The sequence below is a fragment of the Loxodonta africana genome, chromosome 1, assembly GCF_030014295.1.
Source record: "Loxodonta africana isolate mLoxAfr1 chromosome 1, mLoxAfr1.hap2, whole genome shotgun sequence".
Taxonomy (NCBI): domain Eukaryota; kingdom Metazoa; phylum Chordata; class Mammalia; order Proboscidea; family Elephantidae; genus Loxodonta; species Loxodonta africana.
This window is the reverse complement of record NC_087342.1, coordinates 31,128,062-31,151,469: the sequence shown is the minus strand read 5'-3', so window position 1 is coordinate 31,151,469 and position 23,408 is coordinate 31,128,062. Positions and strand designations below refer to the sequence as shown.

At 43.1% G+C, this 23,408-nt stretch overlaps 1 protein-coding gene across 3 annotated transcripts in view; it reads right to left on the bottom strand.

The window, feature by feature from the left end:
* Positions 1–425: 425 nt before the first annotated feature.
* PARL (presenilin associated rhomboid like) overlaps positions 426–23,408 on the bottom strand; it is a 39,755-nt gene continuing 16,772 nt past the window's right edge. For 2 of the 3 annotated variants that reach the window (XM_064279442.1, XM_023551518.2), the window contains 7 exons: positions 22,521–22,569; positions 19,757–19,852; positions 19,017–19,166; positions 17,287–17,357; positions 9,467–9,568; positions 9,231–9,328; positions 5,179–5,499 (listed from right to left, as the gene is read on the bottom strand). In XM_064279442.1, coding sequence (XP_064135512.1) covers positions 5,388–5,499; positions 9,231–9,328; positions 9,467–9,568; positions 17,287–17,357; positions 19,017–19,166; positions 19,757–19,852; positions 22,521–22,569 — 678 coding nt within the window. In that variant the 3' untranslated portion in view covers positions 5,179–5,387. Of the gene's footprint in view, positions 3,952–5,178; positions 5,500–9,230; positions 9,329–9,466; positions 9,569–17,286; positions 17,358–19,016; positions 19,167–19,756; positions 19,853–22,520; positions 22,570–23,408 lie in introns of those variants that run through there. The other variant, XM_064279448.1, reaches the window with a different exon arrangement.

Sequence of the window (23,408 nt, the reverse complement as noted above, 5' to 3'; positions counted from 1 at the left end):
TCTCTTCAGCTCCTGCTTCCTGGTTACTTGGCCTCTTGGGCCTCTCTGCCAGGTCTGCCCTGCTGGAGCAAGTGTTCCAAGGCTCTGTAGCTCCAAGGATAAGCACCCAGAGCACCCTACTCCTCCAGGAATCCTCCTGCCAAAGGCACTCAGCTCTCTCGCTCCATGAGTCGGCTCCAGCACCACCTCCCACTCTCCTGGGTTCTGCTGCTGCCACTTCTTACTGTCTGCACCATCTCCAGTGTAACAACTCTCCTCACGTCCTTTTGAGTCCTCACCAGAATTGTCTTTGATGTCCATAATTCGACTAACAGTCTCAAGACAATCTTAGAACTCTTCTACCCTCTACCCATTCAGTTTCAAAACCGCTTCCACATTTTGGGTATCTGTTAGAGCAAAAAAAAAAAAAAAAAAAAAATTTTTTTTTTTGTTAGAGCAGCACCCCACTCTCTCGGTACCAAATTCTTAGGTACCTAGGGCTGCTATAACAGAAATACCACAAGTGGATGGTTTCAACAGACATTTATTCTCTCACAATCTAGTAGGCTAGAAGTCCGGGTTCAGGGTGTCAGCTCCAGGGGAAGGTTTTCTCTGTCCACTCTGGGAAAAGGTCTTTGTCATAAGTCTTCCCCAGTCAAGAAGGTTCTCAGCACAGGGACCCTGGGTTCAAAGGACACACTATTCTCCTGGCTCTCATTTCTTGGTAGTATGAGGTCTCCATGTCTCTCTGCTCACTTCTCTCTTTTATATTTCAAAAGATGTTGACTTAAAACACAACCTAATCTTGTAGATTGAGTCCTGCCCATTAACATAACTGCCGTCTAGAATCATCTAAAGGTTCTGCGATGCTGAACTGTTTGATAATATTTGGCCATATTTGTTGTGTTTTCAGCTTTTTCAAATCCTAGAGATAGGATTTACAACACACAGAAAAATCACATCAGATGGCAAAATGGTGGAGTCACACAATATCGGGAATCATGGCCTAGTTGACAGATTTTTGGGGGGACACAATTCAATCCATGACAAGCACTTTGTCCTCTCAAGTCACCCTTTAAAATCTTCTGTTCAGCTCTTTTTACTTCATCATTTCTTCCACTTTCTTTAGCTGCTCTACAAGAGCAAGTTTCAGAGTCTCTTTTGACTGACATCCTTTTGGTCTTCTTTCTTTCGTGTCTTTTTAATGACTTTTTGCTTTCTTCATGTATGAATGTCCTTGATGTCTGGTCTTTGGTCATTAGTGTCTGATGCATCAAATCTGTTCTTGAAATGGTCTCTAAATTCAGGTGGGATATATTCAAGGTCGTATTTTGGCTCTCGTGGACTTGCTGTAATTTCCTTCAGCTTCAACTTGAGCGTGCATATGAGCAATTGACAGTCTATTCCACAGTCAGCCCCTGGCCTTATTCTGATGATATTGAGCTTCTCCATTGTCTTTTTCCACACATGTAGTTGATTCCTGTGTATTTCATCTGGTGAGGCCCATGTGTATAGTCACTGTTGTTGAAAAAGGTATTTGCAATTAATGTCGTTGGTCTTGCGAAATTCTGTCCTGCAATTTCCAGTGTCGTTTCTATCACCAAGGCCGTATTTTCCAGCTACTGATTCTTCTTCGTTTCCATCTTTCACATTCCAAGCACCAGTAATTATCGATGCATCTTGATTGCATGTTTGATCAATTTCAGACTGCAGAAGTTGGTAAAAATCTTCAGTTTCTTCATCTTTGGCCTCAGCGGTTGGTGCATAAATTTGAATAATAGTTCAATTAACTGGTTTTCCTTGTAGGCGTATGGGTATTATCCTATCATTGGCAGCACTGTATTTCAGGATAGATCTTGAAATGTTGTTTTTTTAATTGTGCTTTAGGTGAAGGTTTACAGAGCAAATTAGTTACTCATTAAACAATTAATACACATATTGTTTTGTGACACTGTCAACCCTGCAACATGTCAACACTCCTTCTTGACTCTGGGTTCCCCATTACCAGCTTTCCTGTCCCCTCTTGCCTTCTTGGCCTTGCCCCTGGGCTGGTGTGCCCATTTAGTTTTGTTTTATGGTCCTGTCTAATCTTTAGCTGAAGGGTGATCCTCAGGAGTGACTTCAGTACTGAGTTAAAAGTGTGTCTGGGGGCCATTCAAAATGTTCTTTTTGATGAATGCAATGTTGTTCCTCTTCAGTTTGTCCATTCCCGGCATAGTAAACCATGATTGTCTGAGTGAGAGTGGCCAATTCTAGTTCATTTCAGCTCACTAATGCCTAGGATATCAATCTTTGTGTTTCATATCATTTTTGAGGACTTCAGTTTTCCTAGCTTCATACTTTGTACATTCCACGTTCTAATTACCAATGGATATTTACAGCTGTTCTCATTTTGAGTTATGCCACATCAGCAAATGAGGGCCTTGAAAGCTTTATTCCATCCATGTCATTAAGGTTAATTCTAAGGAGGTAGCTCTTCCCCAGGTGTATTTTGAGTGCCTTCCAACATGTGGGGCTCTTCTGGCACCGTTTCAGACAGTGTTTTGCTGCAATTCATAATGTCTTCACTGGCCAGTTTTTCAGAAAGAAACCACCAGGTCCTTCTTCCTATTCTGTCTAAACCCGGAAGCTCCGTCGAAACCTGTCCACCATGGGTGACCCTGCTGGTATTTGAAATACAAGTGGCATAGCTTCCAGCATCACAGCACATGCAAGCCACCACAGTACGACAAACTGACAGAAGAGTGGTGGAAAGCACAAGAGAATTAGACAATGTCAGGAATAGCGTAAAGAGGGACATGGAAGTCTAGACTTGCTCCTGTAGTGAGGGCAGGCAAGCAGGTGGGGCAGAAATGGCAGATATGGGGGATAAGGGCTCAGCCGGAAGTAGCAGAGACTGACTGCAGAGGGACTTGGTTGCCACACTGAGGAGTTTTAAGTTTGTCATAGTCACACAGGCAGGCCGGATTAAGGCATGTGAAGGCCCTAAACACTGACAACCTGTGGTGCTCCCTCCTGTGCTTACTCATGCATTTGAACAGAATATGTGAGCTGTATATGTATGTGTTTGTCTTAGCTATCACTGATGTAACTTTTTAATGGCGACTATATTAGAAATTGAACGCCAAAGTAGCATATTCCATCTTAGCAGAATGAGATGAACTGGATTATAAAATTTTTAGCGGATGCAAGGTACTAAGATTTTATTTACTATATACTACATTTTTAACAAAAAAGAATATATTTACTGTATATCACATTTTCTACAAAGAGTATTCCACGTATTCAACAAGAAAATGAGTCAGTGAACTTAGTTGTTTCAACAATCAGTGTAAAATTGTGTTGATCTCCCAGAACAAAAAAAATTTATCAGTTTTGCTTTAAACAGCTCATACTTCAGTTTTGATGCTTGGTTTGTAACAAATGCTATAATTATAAATGAACAAATTAAAAGATGTTATAAGAAAATTTAATGACCAGAAAACAAATATTAGAACAAATTACTGTATTTTATTTTTACATGGATCCTTCATCTCTAAAATGTTATAAAAACATCTATCCTTTGTTCTTACGAATTCAATGATTTCATCACAATTAAGCTGCCGAACAATATCTCTAAGTTGTTGTTTGTTAGGTGTAATCAAGTTGGTTCTGACTCATAGCGACCTTATGTACAACAGAACGAAACAGCACCCCATCCTATGCCATCCTCACAGTCGTTGCTATGTTTGAGTCCCTTGTTGCAGCCACTGCGTCAATCCATCTTGTTGAAGGTCTTCCTCTTTTTCGCTGACCTTCTACTTTACCAAGCATGATGTCCTTCTCCAAGGACTGGTCCCTCCTGATATAACATGTCCAAAGTATGTGAGATGTAGTCTCGCCATCCTTCTGAGGAGCATTCTGATTGTGTTTCTTCCAAGACAGATTTGTTCATTCTTTTGGCAGTCCATGGTATGTATATTCAGTATTGTCCTTCCATACATAATAAGGATAATATATTGAGTCTCAAGCACATACATATGCTGAACAGAGGAAGGAGGGCATATAGGAATATACGTACACACATATATAGGTTAGGCTATGGATATTTTTATATATGTATTTGTATGTACAACATGTATATTCATATATATATATATATGAGAGCCCAAAGGGGGCAGAGTCATAGATGCCTCCTGGACACATCAAGCACCTTGAGGGATCAAGTTAATGGCGCTGAGGGCTGGGGATCACAGTCTCAGGAGACATCTAGGTCAACTGGCATAACGTAGTTCATAAAGAAAATGTTCTACATCCTACTTGGGTAAATAGCGTCTGGGGTCTTAAAAGCTTGTGAGCAGCCATCTGAGATACACCTATTGGTCCTATTCCACCCAGAGCAAAGGAGAATGAAGAAAACCAATGTCACAAGGAAAATGTTAGTTGAGAGGACTATGACCATCATAAACCTGAGCCCAGAAGAACTAGATGGTGCTTGACTACCACCAGCGACTGCTCTGATAGGGATCACGATAGAGGGTCCTCGACAAAGCAGGAGAAAATGCAGAACAACATTCAAATTTCATAAGACCAGACTCACTGCTCTGACAGACTGGAGGAATCCCCAAGACTATGGCTGCCAGATATCCTTCTAACTCAGAACTGAAGCCACTCCCAAAGATTAGCTTTCAGCCAAAAATTAAACAGGCCTGTGAAACAAACACACGTGAGGAACTACTGCTTAGATCAATCAAATATACAAGAACAAATGGGTAACACCTGCCCAAAAGCAAAGATGAGAAGGTAGGAAGGCACAGGAAAACTGGACAAATGGAAACGAGGAACTGGGGGGTGGAAAGGGGGAAAATGCTGACACATTACAGGGATTGCAACCCATGTCATGAAACAATTTATAAATTTTTGAATGAGAAGATTTGCTAAGATGTCACATAAAGCACACACATACACACAAAATACTGTAGCTGTTATTTCTGACCATGCCAGAGAGAAGAGACTCTTAACCTTTGTCAACTGACCAGGGAAGGGGCAGGTAGGATTAAATGCATAGCGAGGGGCTAGAAGGCGCAAGTCTACATCCAGTCTTGAAAACGTGCACTCTACCCAGGTTTCTGGCTCACCAACCCATGTCAAGTACAACAACTGAAAGCAAAATTTTCAGAGTAGCTGAGTGGTCTTAAAAAGAGAACACACAGCCTCTGATTACAAACTAGAGATATAAACCTTTATTTCACCAACTCTGTAATAATTCACTTTTTAATAAAGACACGTACTGGGGACATCACTTAAAACCCTGGGAATGCGAGATGCTGGGTGTCTTCCCAGCAGGACCAGAGACGTGGGGACTCCAGGGCTGGCACGATCCTGGGTCTCAGGCAGCACCCACAAGATGCAGTCTTGTGCCCCTGGTCTTACTTAGAGCCACCTCCTTTTTTGGGGCCGTTAGTTCTCATTTCATGCCAAATTTTCACCAGAGGCTCCCTGTTCTTCCAAATGAGTTCATGACCATAAGTAATATACCATCTGGAGAAAAGAAAACAAACCAGGTCCAGCATTCAAACGGTATGACATACAGCTGGTAAGCAGCATGAAGTTATCAAGTTGGCATTTTTTTAAACCTAACGCCACTGTTGTTTACCATCTAGTTTATTAAAACAACTGATTATTTAATGTAGTGATTTAGTGGAAACCCTGGTGGCGTAGTGGTTAGGTGCTATGGCTGCTAACCAAAGGGTCGGCAGTTCGAATCCGCCAGGCGCCCCTTGGAAACTCTATGGGGCAGTTCTACTCTGTCCTATAGGGTCACTATGAGTCGGAATCGACTCGACGGCACTGGGTTTGGTTTGATTTTAGTGATTTAGCTCAGTATATACCCAGTACCGTTGGGTGGGTTCCTACTGACAGTGACCCTGTAGGACAGAGTAGAACTGCCCCACCATAGGGTTTCCAAGGCTGTAGTCTTTACAGAAGCCGACGGCCACATCTTTCTCCCGCAGAGTTGCTGTTGGGTTCAAACCACTGAGCTTTCAGTGAGCAGCCAAGTGCTTCACCACTGTGCCACCAGGCACCTTAGAGTATGCTGAAAGGTCACAGTAGGACGGGAGTATGTGTGAACGCTCTGCAGAGTACGAGCAGTTCACATACACTACTTATGGTCACCACAGACCTGCAAGTTAAGTGCCATTTCCCCATTTCAGACACGAGGGCACCAAGTCTACCGGTTGCTGTCAGTTCTCATGGTGACCCCATGTGTGTCACAGTACAGCTGTGCTCCATAGGGTTTTCAGTGGCTGATTTTTCAGATCACCAGGCCTTTCTTCTGGGGTACCTCAGGGTGAACTCAAACCTTCCACCTTTCAGTTAGCAGCTGTGTTAGCTATTTGTTCCACCTAGGGGCTGTAGAACAAGTCTGAGAGAAAAGTAATTTACCCAAGGTGCTAGCAGCACCCAGAAGGCCCTCTTTCCCTCTCTGTCCACCCTTTAGGGTACAGTTCCCGTGCCTGTTAAAACCTGTCTGCAGCAGGTGGCTGAGAAGCTGAAGCACTGAGGCTTCGTGACTTGGCTTGCTCAGGCTCCACAACTAGCCATCACCAGAACCCAGGCCGGAGCTCAAAGCTGACCCTGGAGCCCATGCTCCTAACTACTGGGTGGCACCGCAGCACCTGGTGAGCACTGACCAGGAGCTGAGGAACTCAGTGCCGAGCAGGTGCAGACGGCCTGAGAGGGCAGCACAGGCCCAGTGTCAGGGAGGTCCCTCGCTCCCCTCCAGGGCTGGATGGGGTCGATGGAATGGATGTTAATGAAAGCTTTGACTACTAAGGCCTTGTTTTTGCCCTGGTTTCCCCAAAAGATTCCATGTTCCCTGAGGCAGAGACCAGAATTTACTGATGCCTTTATCTCCCAAACACCTGATTGTAAAATGTCCTTTTAACTCCAACTGGACTCAGAATTTAACTTTAATCAGAAATAAAGCCGTTAATGTTTTATCATTTTTTATTGTTCTTAGCACGTATTTTTTAAAGGGCTTGAATTATACCTAAATCTTATTTTTACAGTAATCAGTAGCTATAATGTATACTTAATACTCAATAAAGTCTGATTATGAAACTAGTTACCATTAAAATTTTGGAAAATAGAGACAAGCCCAAAGAGAATAACTGGTTAAATCTACAGAAAGAAAAAAAGGCATTTACAAAATACGTGTGTATCAAAAATTTGGGGGGGCTTAAAGTCAAATTCTGTGAACTTAGAACGCGAGAGTAAGGATCACCCTCTGCTTCAGATGGAACTGTAAACCCTTGAAAGGAGTCACTTGTCAGAAGCTCTTGATTAATTGATTAATAAAGCACATTTTATGTACTATTTTTAACCTTTTTAACCTAATTACTTCAGAGAGTCAAATGCTGTCATCTTACAGGTACACTGTTTCTGATGACACTCAAGACCAAATGTAATTAGTCATATGGCTAAAATAAAATTAGAGAAATACTGGAAGAAAAGCTGATTTCTGAGGTGTCCTTTCTAACAGGTATGCTTGGTGGGGGAACTCCTGCAGTGACCAGCATCCTGGCCTGGGCGCAGCTGGTGCCTTTCGTCCTCAAGCAGCTCCCTTATCTGTGAATGAAGACCTTGCAGGATTTTAAGAGTACTGGCTAGCCCTCAGCTCAAGATTCTTTGAGAACCAGCTCCCTAGCTGAGGCACACAGCAGATACTCAGCATGTATTATTATTGCAGCAGCAGGACCTGACTAGAGCATCTCACTAGGCAAAGGATGGCAAGGAAGTGTGTGGCTGGATACTAATGGAATCTTTTCCATCAACAAAACAGAGAGGTTTAACTTTAAAAAATTTAGGTTTCTAAATCTAAAGAGGTTACAAAAGATGAATTCCAGATATGACTGAGATCTAATAAATGAAGAGCTGTTGAAATTAGAAACAGCACGGAGAAAGGGGTCCTCTGCCTTTCAGATCTTGGAGTTTAAAATGCATTTGATCTGGTTATTTTCAGGATGGAAGAAAAAGGCCATCTGATTACAGTTCAGACGAATAAAACCTGCTGGGATGAAGCCCCTTTAAGTAATCATGGAAGGATGCAGATTTAACGCTCACTAAACATAACCCTTTTCCATAAGCTATTGTGTGTTTCATACTGTAATACCAGATCAGTTTCTACTATTAATAACGTGATGCTTTTAAAGCTAGAGCACACATGTGCTATTCGTTAATCATCACCGAGGATTATAAATGGCATAATGGCACTTAGTTCCACCGCCTACTGGGCTAAACTGTTCCACTTAGAATCGATTTTTCTTTAATGAAAAAAAACCTTATGTTTTCCACTGTCGTGAAACAAAGTAAAATCCAAATTGGGGCCAAAAGCAACATTTATGCAAGAAAGGACAGGCCATCAGGGGACCCAGAACCTCAGAAGACTACTCTGCTGAAAGGAAAGGCCAGGGGCATCCCGAGCTTCCTGTAAGGAAGTTTCCGTGACAGGGCTGTTAACGAACTCTGTTTTAGGCAGAAGCCCAGTATCTGAGGCACAGGTAGAACATGCTGCAGCCACAATGCCAGCTGTAATGCATACGGTGTGAGAGGCAGGAAGGGCTTGGTCTCTGCTCTGCTCCTGAAGCGCTGTCTGACCTGGGGATGGTCACTTCTGAGCCTCAGTTTCCCATCATAAAATGGAGATAATAATAGTGTAACATACGGTAACTAGCTCAGTGTGGGCCACGTAACAGCTCAGTAAGCTGTCAGTGTTGTTTTCTGCTCACTGCACACTTACTGCAGGTAGGACGCGCTCTGCCAGCTCAGCAGGCCTGCCCAGCACTGGTCAGGTGGAGGTCAGCGATAGCAGGCAGGAGCTGGACGGGGGGATGAGGGCAGGGAGACCCAAGAGTGGGGAAAGGAGGACAGCAGCAGACAGGCTGGGGATAAGTCCCGATGGGGCTGGAGAGCAGTCCCGACGGGGCTGGACCAGACAATGGTCAGGAGCTGGGTGGCGAGGGTCAGGGGAGGGTAAAGGCACAGACTCTGCAATGAGGGCAGCGCTGACTGCTCACATTCCACCGCACTTGGTCAAACTGGGGAAGGCCAAAGCAAAGTGTGTCACAGCATGCCCGCCCTCCCAACCCTACCCCGCCTGCTCTGCTTCCCTCACAGAGCTCAGGCCTCCCTCAGCCATCTCTGGGGGCCAGGACAGGGAGACGGTAACTTGAGGAGGCAGTTTCAGCAATCAGTACATGGAGACTTACATTCCAAAGAGCGCTCCCCCGAGATGTGCTGCGTGGTCAAAGAACCTCCATCCCAGGATCAGTCCTGCGGTATCCATGGCAATAATGGCTTTCAGGGCCTTAAAGTCAACAAGAAAGAACAGCACTGGTACAGCCTTGATTCCTGCAGCACTGACCTTTCTAACATAATGGCAGTAGATCAATCAATGTAAACACACCCCCACATTCCCAGAACTTGGCCTCGTGAAAATACTCACGTTCCCTGCCGTGAATGTGAACATCGGGAGGAGGATAATGGCCAGCCTGCCTTCTGGGATCTTGGTGCAGACGGCTGCCAGGACAGTCATGATGGCACCCGACTGCAAGTGAACACATGGGTGAAAACGTGAATCCTCTGGGTGTGCTACTACTCAGTGACGAAAATACAGAACGTTTATATGCCACAAACTTCCAGCTGAGCACAAAGCTTAAAAACTTTCATTTAGCAATGTACAAAGTAGCAAACGAACTCACTGCCACTGAGTCGACTGACTCATAAGCGGCCCTATAGGACAGAGTAGAATTGGCCCATAGGGTTTCCAAGGAGCAGCTGATGGATTCAAACTGCCGACCTTTTGGTCAGCAGTCGAGCTCTTAACCACTGTGCCACCTGGTATCAAGCAAAGGTGCCCAGGCCTGTCACACAGGGATCACTCAGGAGGTTTCACGAGACAGTAAAATGTGCAGCCACCAGCATGTAAGTGTTGAGTGCCCATCCGGGACGTTCACCATTTCCCCTAAGGCCTGAGAAAGCACTTCCTCAAACTTCCCCAACAATGTTCCCTCAGCCACAGACAGCACGAAATCGCCCAAAGAAGCCCACAGGCATGGAATTTCTTCCCAGTGTATCTTACAAATTCACGTGGTATTTGCATCCCATTTCATAATAAAACTAAACATTTTCCTTAAAGCCTCTGAGCAAATACCAGGCTCGCTCTCCGTGGCGCCTCGTGTCCCACCCCTCACAGCACCTCCCAGGGACACACACGCACAGGACACGCGTGCACACGCCTGTTTGGGAAGCACTTGCCCCAAAAATCTCTGTATTACAGACGAAAAATCTAAAACCCTTGACCCATAAATCAATCATTTCATACTGTATTTGAGCAGTTACAATCATTACGTAGATGTTTAGTTTCTTCTTACGGACATGTGTTTGCGAGTTTTATATAAAAAATAGTCTTCATAATTTCAACTGGTAACGGCTGTAACGTATCTGCTGGATAAATCATGTTAAAGTAACTAATCGCGCTTATGTCAGAAATGTTCCCCATTCCTCTAACTGGCAGAATACTTGTGGATGTGGATCCCAGTCTCCAGTTTACATGAAATCTCAGGCTAATTACTCAGATACGCCAATCCTCTATGTACCAGGTGCTGTGGTAGCTACTAGGAGTACAGAGGTGAGTAACACTTAAGAGTGCTGCCTGAATGGAGCTACAGCATGGCAGGGAGACAGACAGACAGACGGGGAAAAACAACAAGCTGGGCTTTGCTGGGGAAACAGCACCCTACGGCAGCACGTGGAAGGGGGAGCTGGTGCAGGCTCAGGGTGAAGAATGTGGTAGGAAGCTTTGTGCTGAGGGCTGGCCAGGTGTTGGCCTGTAAAAGAGGAAGAGTGAGAAGAATGTTCTAGGCAGAAGACAGCATGAGCCAAGCCTGGAGGCCAGGGGGCACAGCACGGTGGAGTGAGGAGCAGCTGTGTGGCTGACTAGATGGGGGTAGAGAACGGGCGGAGAGCAAACGGAGGCAGGAGGCGGCTCCAGAGGCAGGCACTTAAGTTTGTTGTCAACGATCTTCTTAGTAGAGACAAATCTTAGTGACTTACTAAAATAATGAAACTCCCACGACATACGTCTATAAAATGCCTGCCCACTGGTCTTCAAAAGCATCAAGGCCATGAAAGATGACGAGGGACCGTGAAGCTGTCACAGACTGGAAGAGACTAAGGAGACATGACAACCAAACACATTATGGTATCTGGGAACAAAAAAGGGGCACCATGGAGAAACAGGGAAATCCAAATGAAGTCTGTAGTTGGTAGTGTGGTACCAATGTTAACTACCTAGTCTTGCTGAGAGTAAGAACGTGGTTATGGAAGATGTGAATGGGAGGGAAAGCTGGGGGAAGGGTGCACAGAAACTGTACAATCCTCGCGATTTTTCTGAAAATCTAAAATCATCTCAAAATAAAGATAAAAAATTAAACTTCCATGAGCCCATCCTGATAATAAATAAATGAGGCAGAAGTATAATGCTGACAAACACAGAAGGAAAAATGAAGTCCACAACATCACTCATGGAGGATTCCAACCAAAAACAAATCTAATTGTGAGGAATACACAAACCCAATTGATAGACACTCTATGAAATCACTGGCCTGCACTGTCAACACTGTAGATGGCGTGAAAAACAAAGGCAGGCTACGAAAACATTCCAGCTTAAAGGAGACCAGAGAGACATGGCAAGTAAAATGTAATACATGATACTAGACTGGGGAGAAAACAGTTATCAATGGCATTATTGGGACAACTGACAGAATGTGGACTGTAGATTAAATAAATATGTAAAGTGCTAAATTTCCAGAATTTAATAACTGTACAATGAGACATGTAGGGATATCCACGCTCTTAGGAAGTAACACACTGAAAGTATTTAGGGGAAAAGGGCATGACACATACAAGAAAACACAGGAGAAAAGTCTTTGTGAGTCTGGGTTAGGCAAACATTTCCCAGCTAATGACACCAGAAACATGATCCATAAAAAAAATACACTGGACTTTCTCCAAATTAAAAAGTTATATTCTTTGAAAGACAATGAGAGAAGGTAAGCCATAGGCTGAGAAAATATTTGCATATCATAACTCTGAGGAAGGACTTGGATCCAGAATATATAAAGAACTCTTCAAACTCACTTAGAAAATAAACAATTTCCTAAAAATGTGCAAAAGATTGAACAGATACTTCAAAGAAGATATATGAAGAGCAACAGGCACACAAAAAGATGCTCAAAATCACTAGGCATTAGGGAAATGAAAATGCAAACTGCATCAAGACGTCATTACACACCTATTGTTGCTGTTGTGCGCCATCAAGGTGATTGTAACTCAAAGCGACCCCATGTGACAGAGTAGAACTGGCCCGTATGGTTTTCTAGGCTGTAATCGTTACAGGAGTAGATCCCAGGTCCGTCTCCCTCGGAGCTGCTGGGTGGGTTCAAACTGCCGACCTTTTGGTTAGCAGCCAAGCACTTAACCATCTGAGTCACCAGGGCTCCTTACACACCTGTTAGAATACCTGCAATTCAAAGAACTGACCATGCTAAGTGCTGGCAAGGATGTGGAGCAGCTGGAACTGTCACCTACTCCTGGTGAGAAAATAAACAGTGTGTAAACCACTCTGGAGAATAGTTTGGTAGGTCCTTAGAGGTGAAACACCCGTCTACCATATGATACAGCTTTCCACTCCAGGTGTGAATGCATACGTCCACACAAAGATTTGTACACTAACGTTCACAGCAGCTTTTTGTGTTAATAGCCAGAACTGCAACTACCCAAATGCCCATCAACAGGTGAATGGATAAACACTGTGGTATATCCACACAGTGGAATACTATTCAGCAATATAAAGGAATAAAATTACTGATACAACAACATGGATAAAATCTCAAAATAATTATGTAAAGTAAATGAAACCAGAACCAAAAAAAGAAAAGAGTATATGCTGTATGATTCCATTAATATGAAACTCTAGAAAAGAAATACAAACTCCTCTTTCTTGTTGGAAAGTAGGAGGTGGGAAGAAGGGCAGGAGAGTGGATCAGGGAGCACCAGGGAGCTGTGGGGGATGAGGAACCTGTGCACTATCTGAAGTGGAGTGAGGGCTCCGTGGGTGTCCGCACATCAAAACTGACCAGAGTGTGAACTTTAAATATGTAGTTTTTTGTATGTCAACTATACCTCAGTAAACCTCGTTTTGGGTTATTTAGGTCATTTTTATGGGGAGTCCTTTGTACTATTCCTACTACTTTCCTGTAATTTCCAAATAGTATATTTAAAAAAAGGCGCTAAAGAACAAAGTGATTTTTAAAAGAAGCTCCGAGAATTAAAAGGAGCCCTGTTGACACAGGGGTTAAGAGTTTGGCTGCTAACCAAAAGGTCAGCCGCTCCTTGGAAATCCTATGGGGCAGTTCTACTGTCCTGTAGGATCACCATGAGTCAGAACTGACCCGACATCAACAGGTTTGGTTTTAGGTTTGTAATTTAAAGATATTCCTGGAAAATGGCACATACATCCCTTAATCACCAATGGTTCTCTTAGTGTCTTCTACATGAAAGATTGTTTCAGAATATAGAATTATCTTATGTTTCAGGAATTACTAATACTTCAAACAAAGTCCCAGGGATCCCAGGTGTCCCCAGCACATAACACAGTTGTCAGCTGACCTGACACCAGTTCAAGCTGCATTCCTAGGGATGGGTCAGGTGACTGTACACTGGACGGACAGCACAAATACCCCCCCGGAAGTACAGTAAGCTAAGTGGACAAAGACAGCCCAGTGCCTAGCCTGAGAAGGTAGAACAACATGGCAAGGATAACCTCTGCTACATCGAAGGGGGTGGTCGTACCTGCCAGCTTTGGACTGGGGATTACGAGTGAAAATAAATTCTATATTCTACATGAAGAGCAATTGTCTGCACCTATATGGTGGCCAAGGTGGCTTCCATGCGAGAGTCTAAACTTGTAACACACACCGCTCTTTGGAAATCCTGATGGCCCCTAACAGGGTGATCACTGCTTGTGTGGGAACACACACACACACCACCTCCATGATTAGTTCAACTTTCTCCCAGTTCTGTATGCCCTGAATGGGTCACAGCAACTTTCCCTTGAAAGGACCTCAGACCCATCTCAGAAGGTGGCTGGCCTGTTTCCCTACAAAACTTGCTGGGTCATGTTGCCCTGGGGTACAACATGTAACACTGGCCATGTTGATATTAATTCTGAAGATCTGTTCTGGCTGGTACTTCAACATCTGCCCCCAAATCTATCAGCACACACTGTGTTAAGCAGAGCACACGCCAATGTCACTAAGAATCTGGAAGTAAGAGTGAGCAGCAGCCCATCATCCCCCGGGCTTTACGGCATGTATCAAACGTTAATACCCTAGGTTTATTTTTAAACAATACCTAACGAAGCCCAACAGAATTCAAGTTGAAGCCTTATTTGCTGAGAGGAAAAAGCACTATAAAAAGAGTCTTTTCCCCAAATAAAACAAATTTTATATTAGATATGAAAAAGGGCATTCAAGTTCTCTGAATTTCCCCTAAGTTACTTTTCCATAGATGATCATATTCTCCATCTAAAACTCACTACAGGTATTTCAAGAAAATTCTCATGAGCTGTGCATGTCTATGCAAAGCCGGTTTCTTTGTGACTTCAGGCTGTGGTACTCAGTGTACATTATTTTAAAGATAGGAGGCAGTTCCATTATCCTTCTAGAATTTTCCTAATGTGACCTTTATCCACACAAATTCAAACATATTTGTGTCTGAATAAATCAGAACTTGCTTTTTTGAGAAATGTCTGGGCCCTCCCCCATGCAGAGAAATTCTTCATTTTGTCTAGTCAGAGGCTCTTAAGAATCTTGTGAAAATGGGCCCTCTCCTCAGGAAAATGTCACATTTATAGGTATTTTACATATAGTTTCAGGGTATGACACGTGTAGACCCAAGAAGCCCAGATCCTTGGTGAAGATCCACTGTTCTCCATCAATAATCTGTTAACGTACATTGACTATAAACTTGACGTCAATATGCGCATATAATTGTTTACTTATTTTATAAACAATTTCCATAATCTTCTTATCAATAGTATTAATGCTGTTTAATTGAGATATTCTTCCAGGGTGATTTTTTTCAACAGTTTCCACATGTATAATTCAGACCGAGGACTCTCCATGCCATATAACTGTCACCACTACCCTTTTCCAAATGATTCCAGCACTGTTAACATAAGCTCAGTGCCCCAGACGCAAAAGCTCTCCTCCATTGTGACTTTAAGTGACTCCGCTCTAGGAGACCTCCTGCTCCCAGAAGCTACCTACAGCTAAGACCTTGGACATGACCCATCAAACATACGAGACTATGTTGATGATGAAGAGTAACTACCATTTCCACTTTTCTTACGGCATGCTCCTCACTGTACGAGCAATCTATAGAGTGCTTGAGTGGCAAAGCAGAAACAGGTGTTATCCCCGTTTTATACAGGAAACGGAGGCTCAGAGATGTTAAACAGGATGTCCTGGAAATCACAGGAAAGCAGCAGAGCTGGGATTCAAACCCAGCCTAATTCCCAATACCATACAACCACCATGCTCTACTCATTCTGCACTTCAGCTTCGTTACCCCGTACAATGGAAACAGCAGGTGTCCTGGGACACATCAAAACGTCCTCGCAGATCTTCTCACAAATGAAACAAAAACAAACCCGTTGCTGTCCAGTTGATTCTGACTCACAGTGACCCTACAGGACAGAGTAGAACTGCCCCATAGAGCTTCCAAGGAGCACCCGGTGGATTCGAACTGCTGACCCTTTCGTTAGCAGCCATAGCACTTAACCACCATGCCACCAGGGTTTCCTCAGATCCTCTCAGCTTATGACTAAAATCTCCCCGTCCTCAGAGCCCCTCAAGGCCTCTCAAGAACGCTCATCCTTTCAGTGTGTGCTAGATGTGGGTACAAGGTTTTCTCCCCAACTCAACTTGAAGGCAGAGTCCACTTCTGCTTTACCCTAGTGGCCGCTGCCTTCATATAACAGGCACTTAGTTGGTGAATGAGATAAAGAGAAAACACATTCCATGAAGGAAAAAAAAGTTTAAGAAAGAATGTAGGTCACAGGACAAGATACAGGCCACTGCAGGAAAACTGCTATGTGCCACCAGGTCAGCTCATAGTGACCCCTAGGACAGAGTGGAACTGCTCCACTGGGTTTCCTAGGTTGTAATCTTTATGGGAACAGACTGTCGGGTCTTTTCTTCCGAAGAGCCACTCACTGGTGGGTTCACCTCGCTGACCTTCCGGTTAGCAGCCAAGCTCTTACATAAGGATTGTTTTTCCAAAACAAACCTTTTGAGTTTCTTTAAATATGAAATCCCCTATTTGAAAGCAATTAAGTATTCCAGTATTTAAATATGCACAAATCGAATGTAGAGTGTCTTTAAAAAAATAGTACATAAGGATTTCCATGTGCATAGAAATCTGCCATTAAACTCAAAAGCCTCCTTTTTTAAAGCATCCAAAACATAAACCCTTGAGGGCAGAAATCTTGGCCAACTTGCTCTCTGGCTGCATCCCCAGTTCCCTGCATAGTGCCTGGCACAGGGTTGACAAACATTCAAATCCAAGATTAGAATTTACCAAAGCCGGGTTAGGCTCGCTAGGGGATTGGAAAGTCACTGATCTGAGTTCATCTTCTCGATGTGTGCTCTGTTCGGGAAGTGATTACAAATGACCAGCTATGAAAGGATACAGCCTGCTGTGTAAGGACAGATTTTCTTCACACCGAAACAACAAACTAAAACAGACTGAATACAGAAGCAGACACAAGAATCTAGCTGTCTTCTACAAACTGAACATTGAAGAGATCTGCAAAAATGTAAAACAATGCTGGCCCTTCCCGTGGTTATTCCTGGCTTATAAATACATTTATGTTAATGAGTAATGGGTTTAATGTTAATATTTTAAATAAAAATGAGTGAATATATGTTTAACTAAAAAAAAAAGCTAAAGCCTGAAATTTACAAAGCTTTACAAACATAAATTCTAAATTTGGTGTAGATTACTTAGTGGTATGGTTTCAGTGCGAACTCGCTGGTTTTGATCACTGCAACGTGGTCCTATGAGATGCTGGTTAGCAGTCGGAGAAGTTACGTGAAGGGCATACGGGAACTCTATTTCTCCAACTTTTTTTGTAAATCTGAAATTATTTCAAAACCAAGTTAAAAATTAAATTAAAAAATTTGAACAACATATACTTACCGCACCAAGTGATGGTCCGTATCTTCCTGTGGCAACTTTACACATGTAGCTGACAAAATTGGAAATAACACCTGAGAAGGAAGTCGCATGTCAGTGAGCAGTGAGGTTTAAGATGATTTCCACTCCTGATCTCCACCCCCACAGACCAACAGTGTCAGGCTGCTATCTGGTCACCACGAGGTGCAGGCACCAACACTCATCCTGCTGCCGCCTCAGTTATCTTACAGAGAAAGGAAAGCCTGGCACGGCATGACCTGCTGGGTGACGGAGGTCATTCACTGTCTCTCAGGTACCACTTCTCTCATCTATAAGATGAAGAAAGGAGACCTGTTCCCAAACGTGCCAGCTGTCTCCAAATGCTCCAGGCTACACTCCTGACACACTAAACTGGAATCTCTGGGTGCGACCTGGGAATCTATATTTTGCCCAGCTCCCAGCTGACCGTTCTGTGAGAAGCTGCACTAGGTGAGCCCTGACATGCCCCCTCAGCACCGGTGTCATTAGAGCTGGACCTCCACCTAAAGCGGCTCATTTTAAAAAAACAACTTCCTGTGTTTCAAGGCTAATGACATTGGAGAACAGACACTTTGTACCCAAAAAACATTTAACAATGCTTGGGACGGAATTCCACACTCAACTTACAGGCCAAAGATACTGTTCAGCTCCTGCTTGTGAGGCACTACTCAAGGGTGTCCATGAACACTGAGTACCCACTCTGGGCCTGTGTGTGAGGCTTTCATTCAGTCCCTTCTATAACCCCTCATCATGAGGAGGTAGATACCATTACCCAGAGGGGTCTGCTCTCTTCTGCCACAACAAACAGCGGGTGCAGAAACAGGCTCTGACCTAGGTCTGCCGTCTCCAAGCTCAGACTTACTTCTCAACAACATGATGCCAGACATGCTGTTTTTAAATGCAGAGGTTTCAGGGATAAGTTTTTATAGTTTTCTGCTGTAAGTCACTTTGCAAACAGATTATCTGAATCGGTGATTCGTCAAGGCACCTGAAGTTTTCCTTTTGTATTAAAGTACGTCTGTATGCACCTTTTACCTGAAGGATCTCAGGTTAAAAATGCTAGGATTTACTTTACTTACATAAGTAAGTAAAAATTGACCAGTTAACTCATTTGGCAGCATGTAAGGACCTGGAATTGTGCACTCTACTTGAAATAAAGAAATGAAGCCATCTCCAGGACCAAGACCGAGGAGTGGTCTGTGCCAGTCATACATGCTTGCAGAAATGGCAGAGTAAACTCATTCCTGACAATACCTTGGTCAGCTCTGTGTTAAACCCTCCTGGAAACTCAGCTCATGGGGGAAACGAGCGCGCTTAAATTAAGGTTGTTTAACAAAGACCCAGATGTCTGAGAGAGTTGGGAAGTCTGGGAATCATCAATCTGTAAAACAGTGGGACTGGACTGAAGAAACCAAGGCCCAGGGAGATAAAAAGGGTGTGCTTAAATCCCACACTAACTCTTAACCCCCGTCTATCCCGACTAACTGAAAACTGGGCACACTCAAATAATCCATAAGGAACTCAGCAAAATGAGAAGCAGGAAAGACAAGAGCCCCACCAGCCTATGGTACGCTTCTCTACATGCAACCTGAGAAACAAGTACATGTTGAGCACGTACTGTGTGCAGACCAAGCTGTAGTCATTCCCTCTGGCCCTTCTCCAGATAGGTGAGAGGGCTTGTACTCCGAAAGGTCCCCGAGGTAAAGCGAGCTTACCTGCCGACAGGTACACTGCCATGAACTGCTCTTGACCGAGGATGTTTACTATGCTGGAGGAGAAGCTCCACAAAACATACATGTTGGCTGCCATGTGAAACAAGGAGAAATGACTGAACGTTGACAGCAACATTGGAGAGCAAAGGACCTCTACGAGAGAAGAACAGTCTGGTGATGGCAGAACACATGGCCAAGCCAGTAAAAATCACTATTTGTTTTAGTGTCTTTTCATTATTATTAATACAACAAATCAAACAGAGGAAATAAAAACAGTCAGTCAAAGGCCAAATAAAAGATGGCATTTTTCAAAGGGGTCAAAACAATCTTAAATTTCTTTTCTAATGCGTATAAAAAAAAACATACTAACCAACCAATAAAAGTTCTCAATTCAGTGAAAGCTACTTGTCCTTATGGCAAAAATTAGTTAGAAAAAAAGAGTAAGTGAAATTTATTTCAGTTACGGACATGAAGTTACATATAATATTCTCCAAATCCGCAGTGACCACAGATCTCAATTCATTAACGTGTACACGCCTACTATGCAGGAGGCACTACTTTAGGCACCTGAGACACAGCAGTCAGAGAATGAGGTGCCTGTCATTCTGGAGCTCAAAGCCTGGCCTCTGGATGTTGCTTGTAACTGTGGACAAGGAACTCGTCTTTTTTCTACAGCACGTGAATTAACATATAGCATAGTGTTACCTCTACCTTAAAATAAAATCACAGTGGTTTAGACTCACTGGATGCTGGATTGGATGTGAAATATCTGACCATTGTCCGCTGGAGGGAAGGTACTCTCCATAAACAGCATACAATGACATTTGCAGCTATGATACCTACAAAATAAATATTTACAATTTAAGGAGGTTAAACGTGAGAGCAGAGAAAGTCTGGTCTAAAGTCCACCTGGAAAGAGTTTCTACCACATTTATGTAAGAGTATTAAGTACCTGGGATTGGAGCCTTGGTGGCGCAGGGGTTAAGAACTCAGCTGCTAACCAAAAGGTCGGCAGTTCAAATCCACCAGCTGCTTCTTGGGAACCCTATGGGGCAATTCTACTCTGTCCTATAGGGTTGCTATGAGTTGGAATCGACTCAACGGCACCTAACAGCAACAAGTACTTGCAGGGGTGGCAAAGTATTCAAATGAGCTGAGGAAAGTAGCTGAAATCAATACTTTGAAAGAATCGAACAGCCACTAGTTGGTAAAGTCAGAGAATTCACTGGACAAAGGGCAAATGCTCCAAGAGCTTCCTTCACCCAGGTTCATAGTCTGCTCTGTAAAAAGTTTATTCTTCCCAATAAACAGTAGTCAGGACCCCAAGATAGAAGTAATTTACAGAATTAGGTCTTCTGGCCAGGAGTATAAAAGCTGTAAAACTGAGCACTTCTTTTTCGGGGGGGTATGGTATGCTTCTGAAACTTATGGAAAGCTAATGGAAACATCTATGGACCATCTGAGCAGATGAAGGTCCACATGCTTGAGAAAAATACTCATTTGATAAGAATTCAGGAAAAATTTAGAAGAATTTTGCAATTGTTTTTGAAAATATATTTATGGCTTTTTCAACTTTTCTCGAGCTGACATTGTTAGTACTACTACTAAAGTGAGTCGTTTTATTAATTAATAGAATTAGCTAGTCACATTTAAGAAAAAATTAAGTTGTTCTTGAAAACAATCTTTAAAAATTCCATTATTTGTATTTGCAGACGGTAGACACTCATCTTACTTGTTAAATTAAAGGAATGTATTCATCCTTCCCAGTCTCTTTAGGCAACAGGCAACTAGTACTTTCCCTTCTTCAATGACAATAAAGACTGATTCCAGCAATATTCTGCTAAGAGGATTTGTTTAAGGACAAACACGTTACACAGTCCCTGCTAGCTGCTGCAGCTTGGGGCTCCCCTTCTTCTGTAAGGCTCTCAGCCATCTCCCGGCATCCTCAGTCTGTCTATAGTTTTTCTCTCCCACTTGAGGGTTAGGTAGAAAAGGAAGCTACCATTTTTCACAGATCCTAAGATATTTTTCCCATTAATATCTGAGATCTGGATGTATCTTATGATTGGTGGGTGTAACGGGTCTTTTCCTTCTCCACGGCACACTAAACGGTGGTTCACTGCATTTCATTGAATTGATTCCATCGACTGTATCAGACTAGTGGAGAGTTTGACAGATGTTATACTATCTTTGGTAAATAATTAACCAGAGCTAACTAGGTATCTCTCAAAGACAGTCAGAGTCACAGTATTTACAAAAGGATTAGAAAAGAGGTCACAAGCAAGGCAAGTAAAAGCACTGCTGTCCTCCCAGTGAGGAGCCTGGAACTCGGGGACGGGACGTGGACAGAGGAAGGGCAGAGCTTGCTGACCAGAAGGAGAACAGAACCTCAGGGTATTTACCCAAAGGAAGTGACCAGCAACTGGTGTTGCCTGGGGTTCTTTACCTTCTTTTGGGAGAAATAACCATCCTTTCCCACCCCTACGTCTAAAGTGTTATGCGTACTTGTACACCAATGTTCACTGTAGCACTATTCACAACAGTCAAAAGGTAGAAAACAGCCTAAATGCCCATCAACAAATGAACGGACACATAAAATGTGGTACATACATACAATGGAATACTACTCAGCCAGAAAAAGAAATGAAGTCCTGATAAACGCTACAACATGGATGAATCCTGAAGACATTCTGTTAAGTGAAATGAGCTAGACACAGAAAGTAATTACTGTAGGACTCCACTTACATGAAGTACCTAGAAGAGGCAAATTCAGAGTGCCGGGGGGGCGGGGGGGTGGGGGAGTTAATACTAATGGGTACAGAGTTTCTGTTTGGGGTGATGAAAAGGTCTGGAAATAGATAACAGCTATTTTTTATGGTTGTAGAACACTATGAATGTAACCAACAGCATTCAATTGTACACTTAAAATGGGAAATTTTATATTATATACATTTTACCAAGGAGCCCTCGTGGCGCAATGGTTAAGCACTGGGCTGCTAACCGAAAGGTCAGGGGTTTGAACCCACCAGCGGCTCTGCAGGAGGAAGATGTGGCAGTCCGCTTCCATAAAGATTACAACCTTGAAAACCCTATGGAGCAATTCTACTCTGTGCTCTAGGGTTGCTATGAGTTGGAACTGACTCGACGGAAACAGGTTGGGTTTTTCTTTGGTTACACAGAGGGTACTTAAATCAATGTTGTCTTTAGTTTCTTCAATAAGGGAAATAATAATTACCTCTAACCTATTTCACAAGCTGGGATTCTAAAACAAAGACAGACCACTTGGTCAGCAACATACTAGATAAAAGTTAGACAATTACTGACCCAGAGCGTCATGTCAACTTTACACCACACTGCTTTTATTGTATTACATCAGCCTGTAGATACAAAGGCTGTCTTCTAAACCACCAGTGAACACAGTACAAAAGCCATTGCCTATGACATACTGTACCTTTTGGTTTGATTTCTCTTCCCTTGAATGGCTAAAACGTGTAAGCTAACACAAACCTGTCACAGTCCGCTGGCCATCACTTAGGTTATTCCACCACTTGTTAATCTAAAACAAAAGGAAAATTGCACATCACCCTATGTGAAACACTTTCAGGCTAGAAAAGGGAAAACACCTTGTGTGTAAAAGCGGGACTCTGCGTCTGTAAAATCACGGTGAACAACAGGCATCATAAACATGTGGTAGAGAGGAAATGTGTGCTTCAGAGTCACGCAGACCTACGTTCTCCACACGGAGTCAACAAGCAGCTCTGGGACCTCGCACAAGCTATTTCTAAACTTCAGTTTCCTGATCTGTGAAATGGGGAGAAAGATGTGGCAATTTGCTTCCATAAAGATTACAGCCTAGGAAACCCCGTGGGACAGTTTTACTTTGTCCTGTAGGGTGACTGTGAGTTGGAATCGACTCGACAGCCATGGATTTTTTGGTAGCAGTGTTGTCATAGCCATATCACTATTATCAGATATATACAGGTACCAACCACACCACGTTCACCAAAGTTCAATCTGGTTTTAAAATTCTGATGATATTTTCTACTAAAATTGTTAAATTCTTTAGGTGTAATAATAAGTACTGAGGTTTAGGAAAAAACCATTCAAGGGAAGAGAGAAGGGGAGTCTAATCTTTCAGGGATACATGCTGAAATTCCCATGGATGAGACGTGCCCGGTGGTGGGAGGAGAGCTGGGGAGGCACAGAAAACACCACAGGCCACATGTCCAGGGAGCTCATTTACACTGTTCTCTCTACTTCTGTATCTGCTTGAAATTTTCCACGATTAAGGTTTTAAATTAAAAAAAAAAAAAGAAAAAATTCTAATTATAGAATTGAACCAGATTTTGCATACTGACATGGAGAAAAATCCAAAGTTAAGAAAAAAAGCTGCAG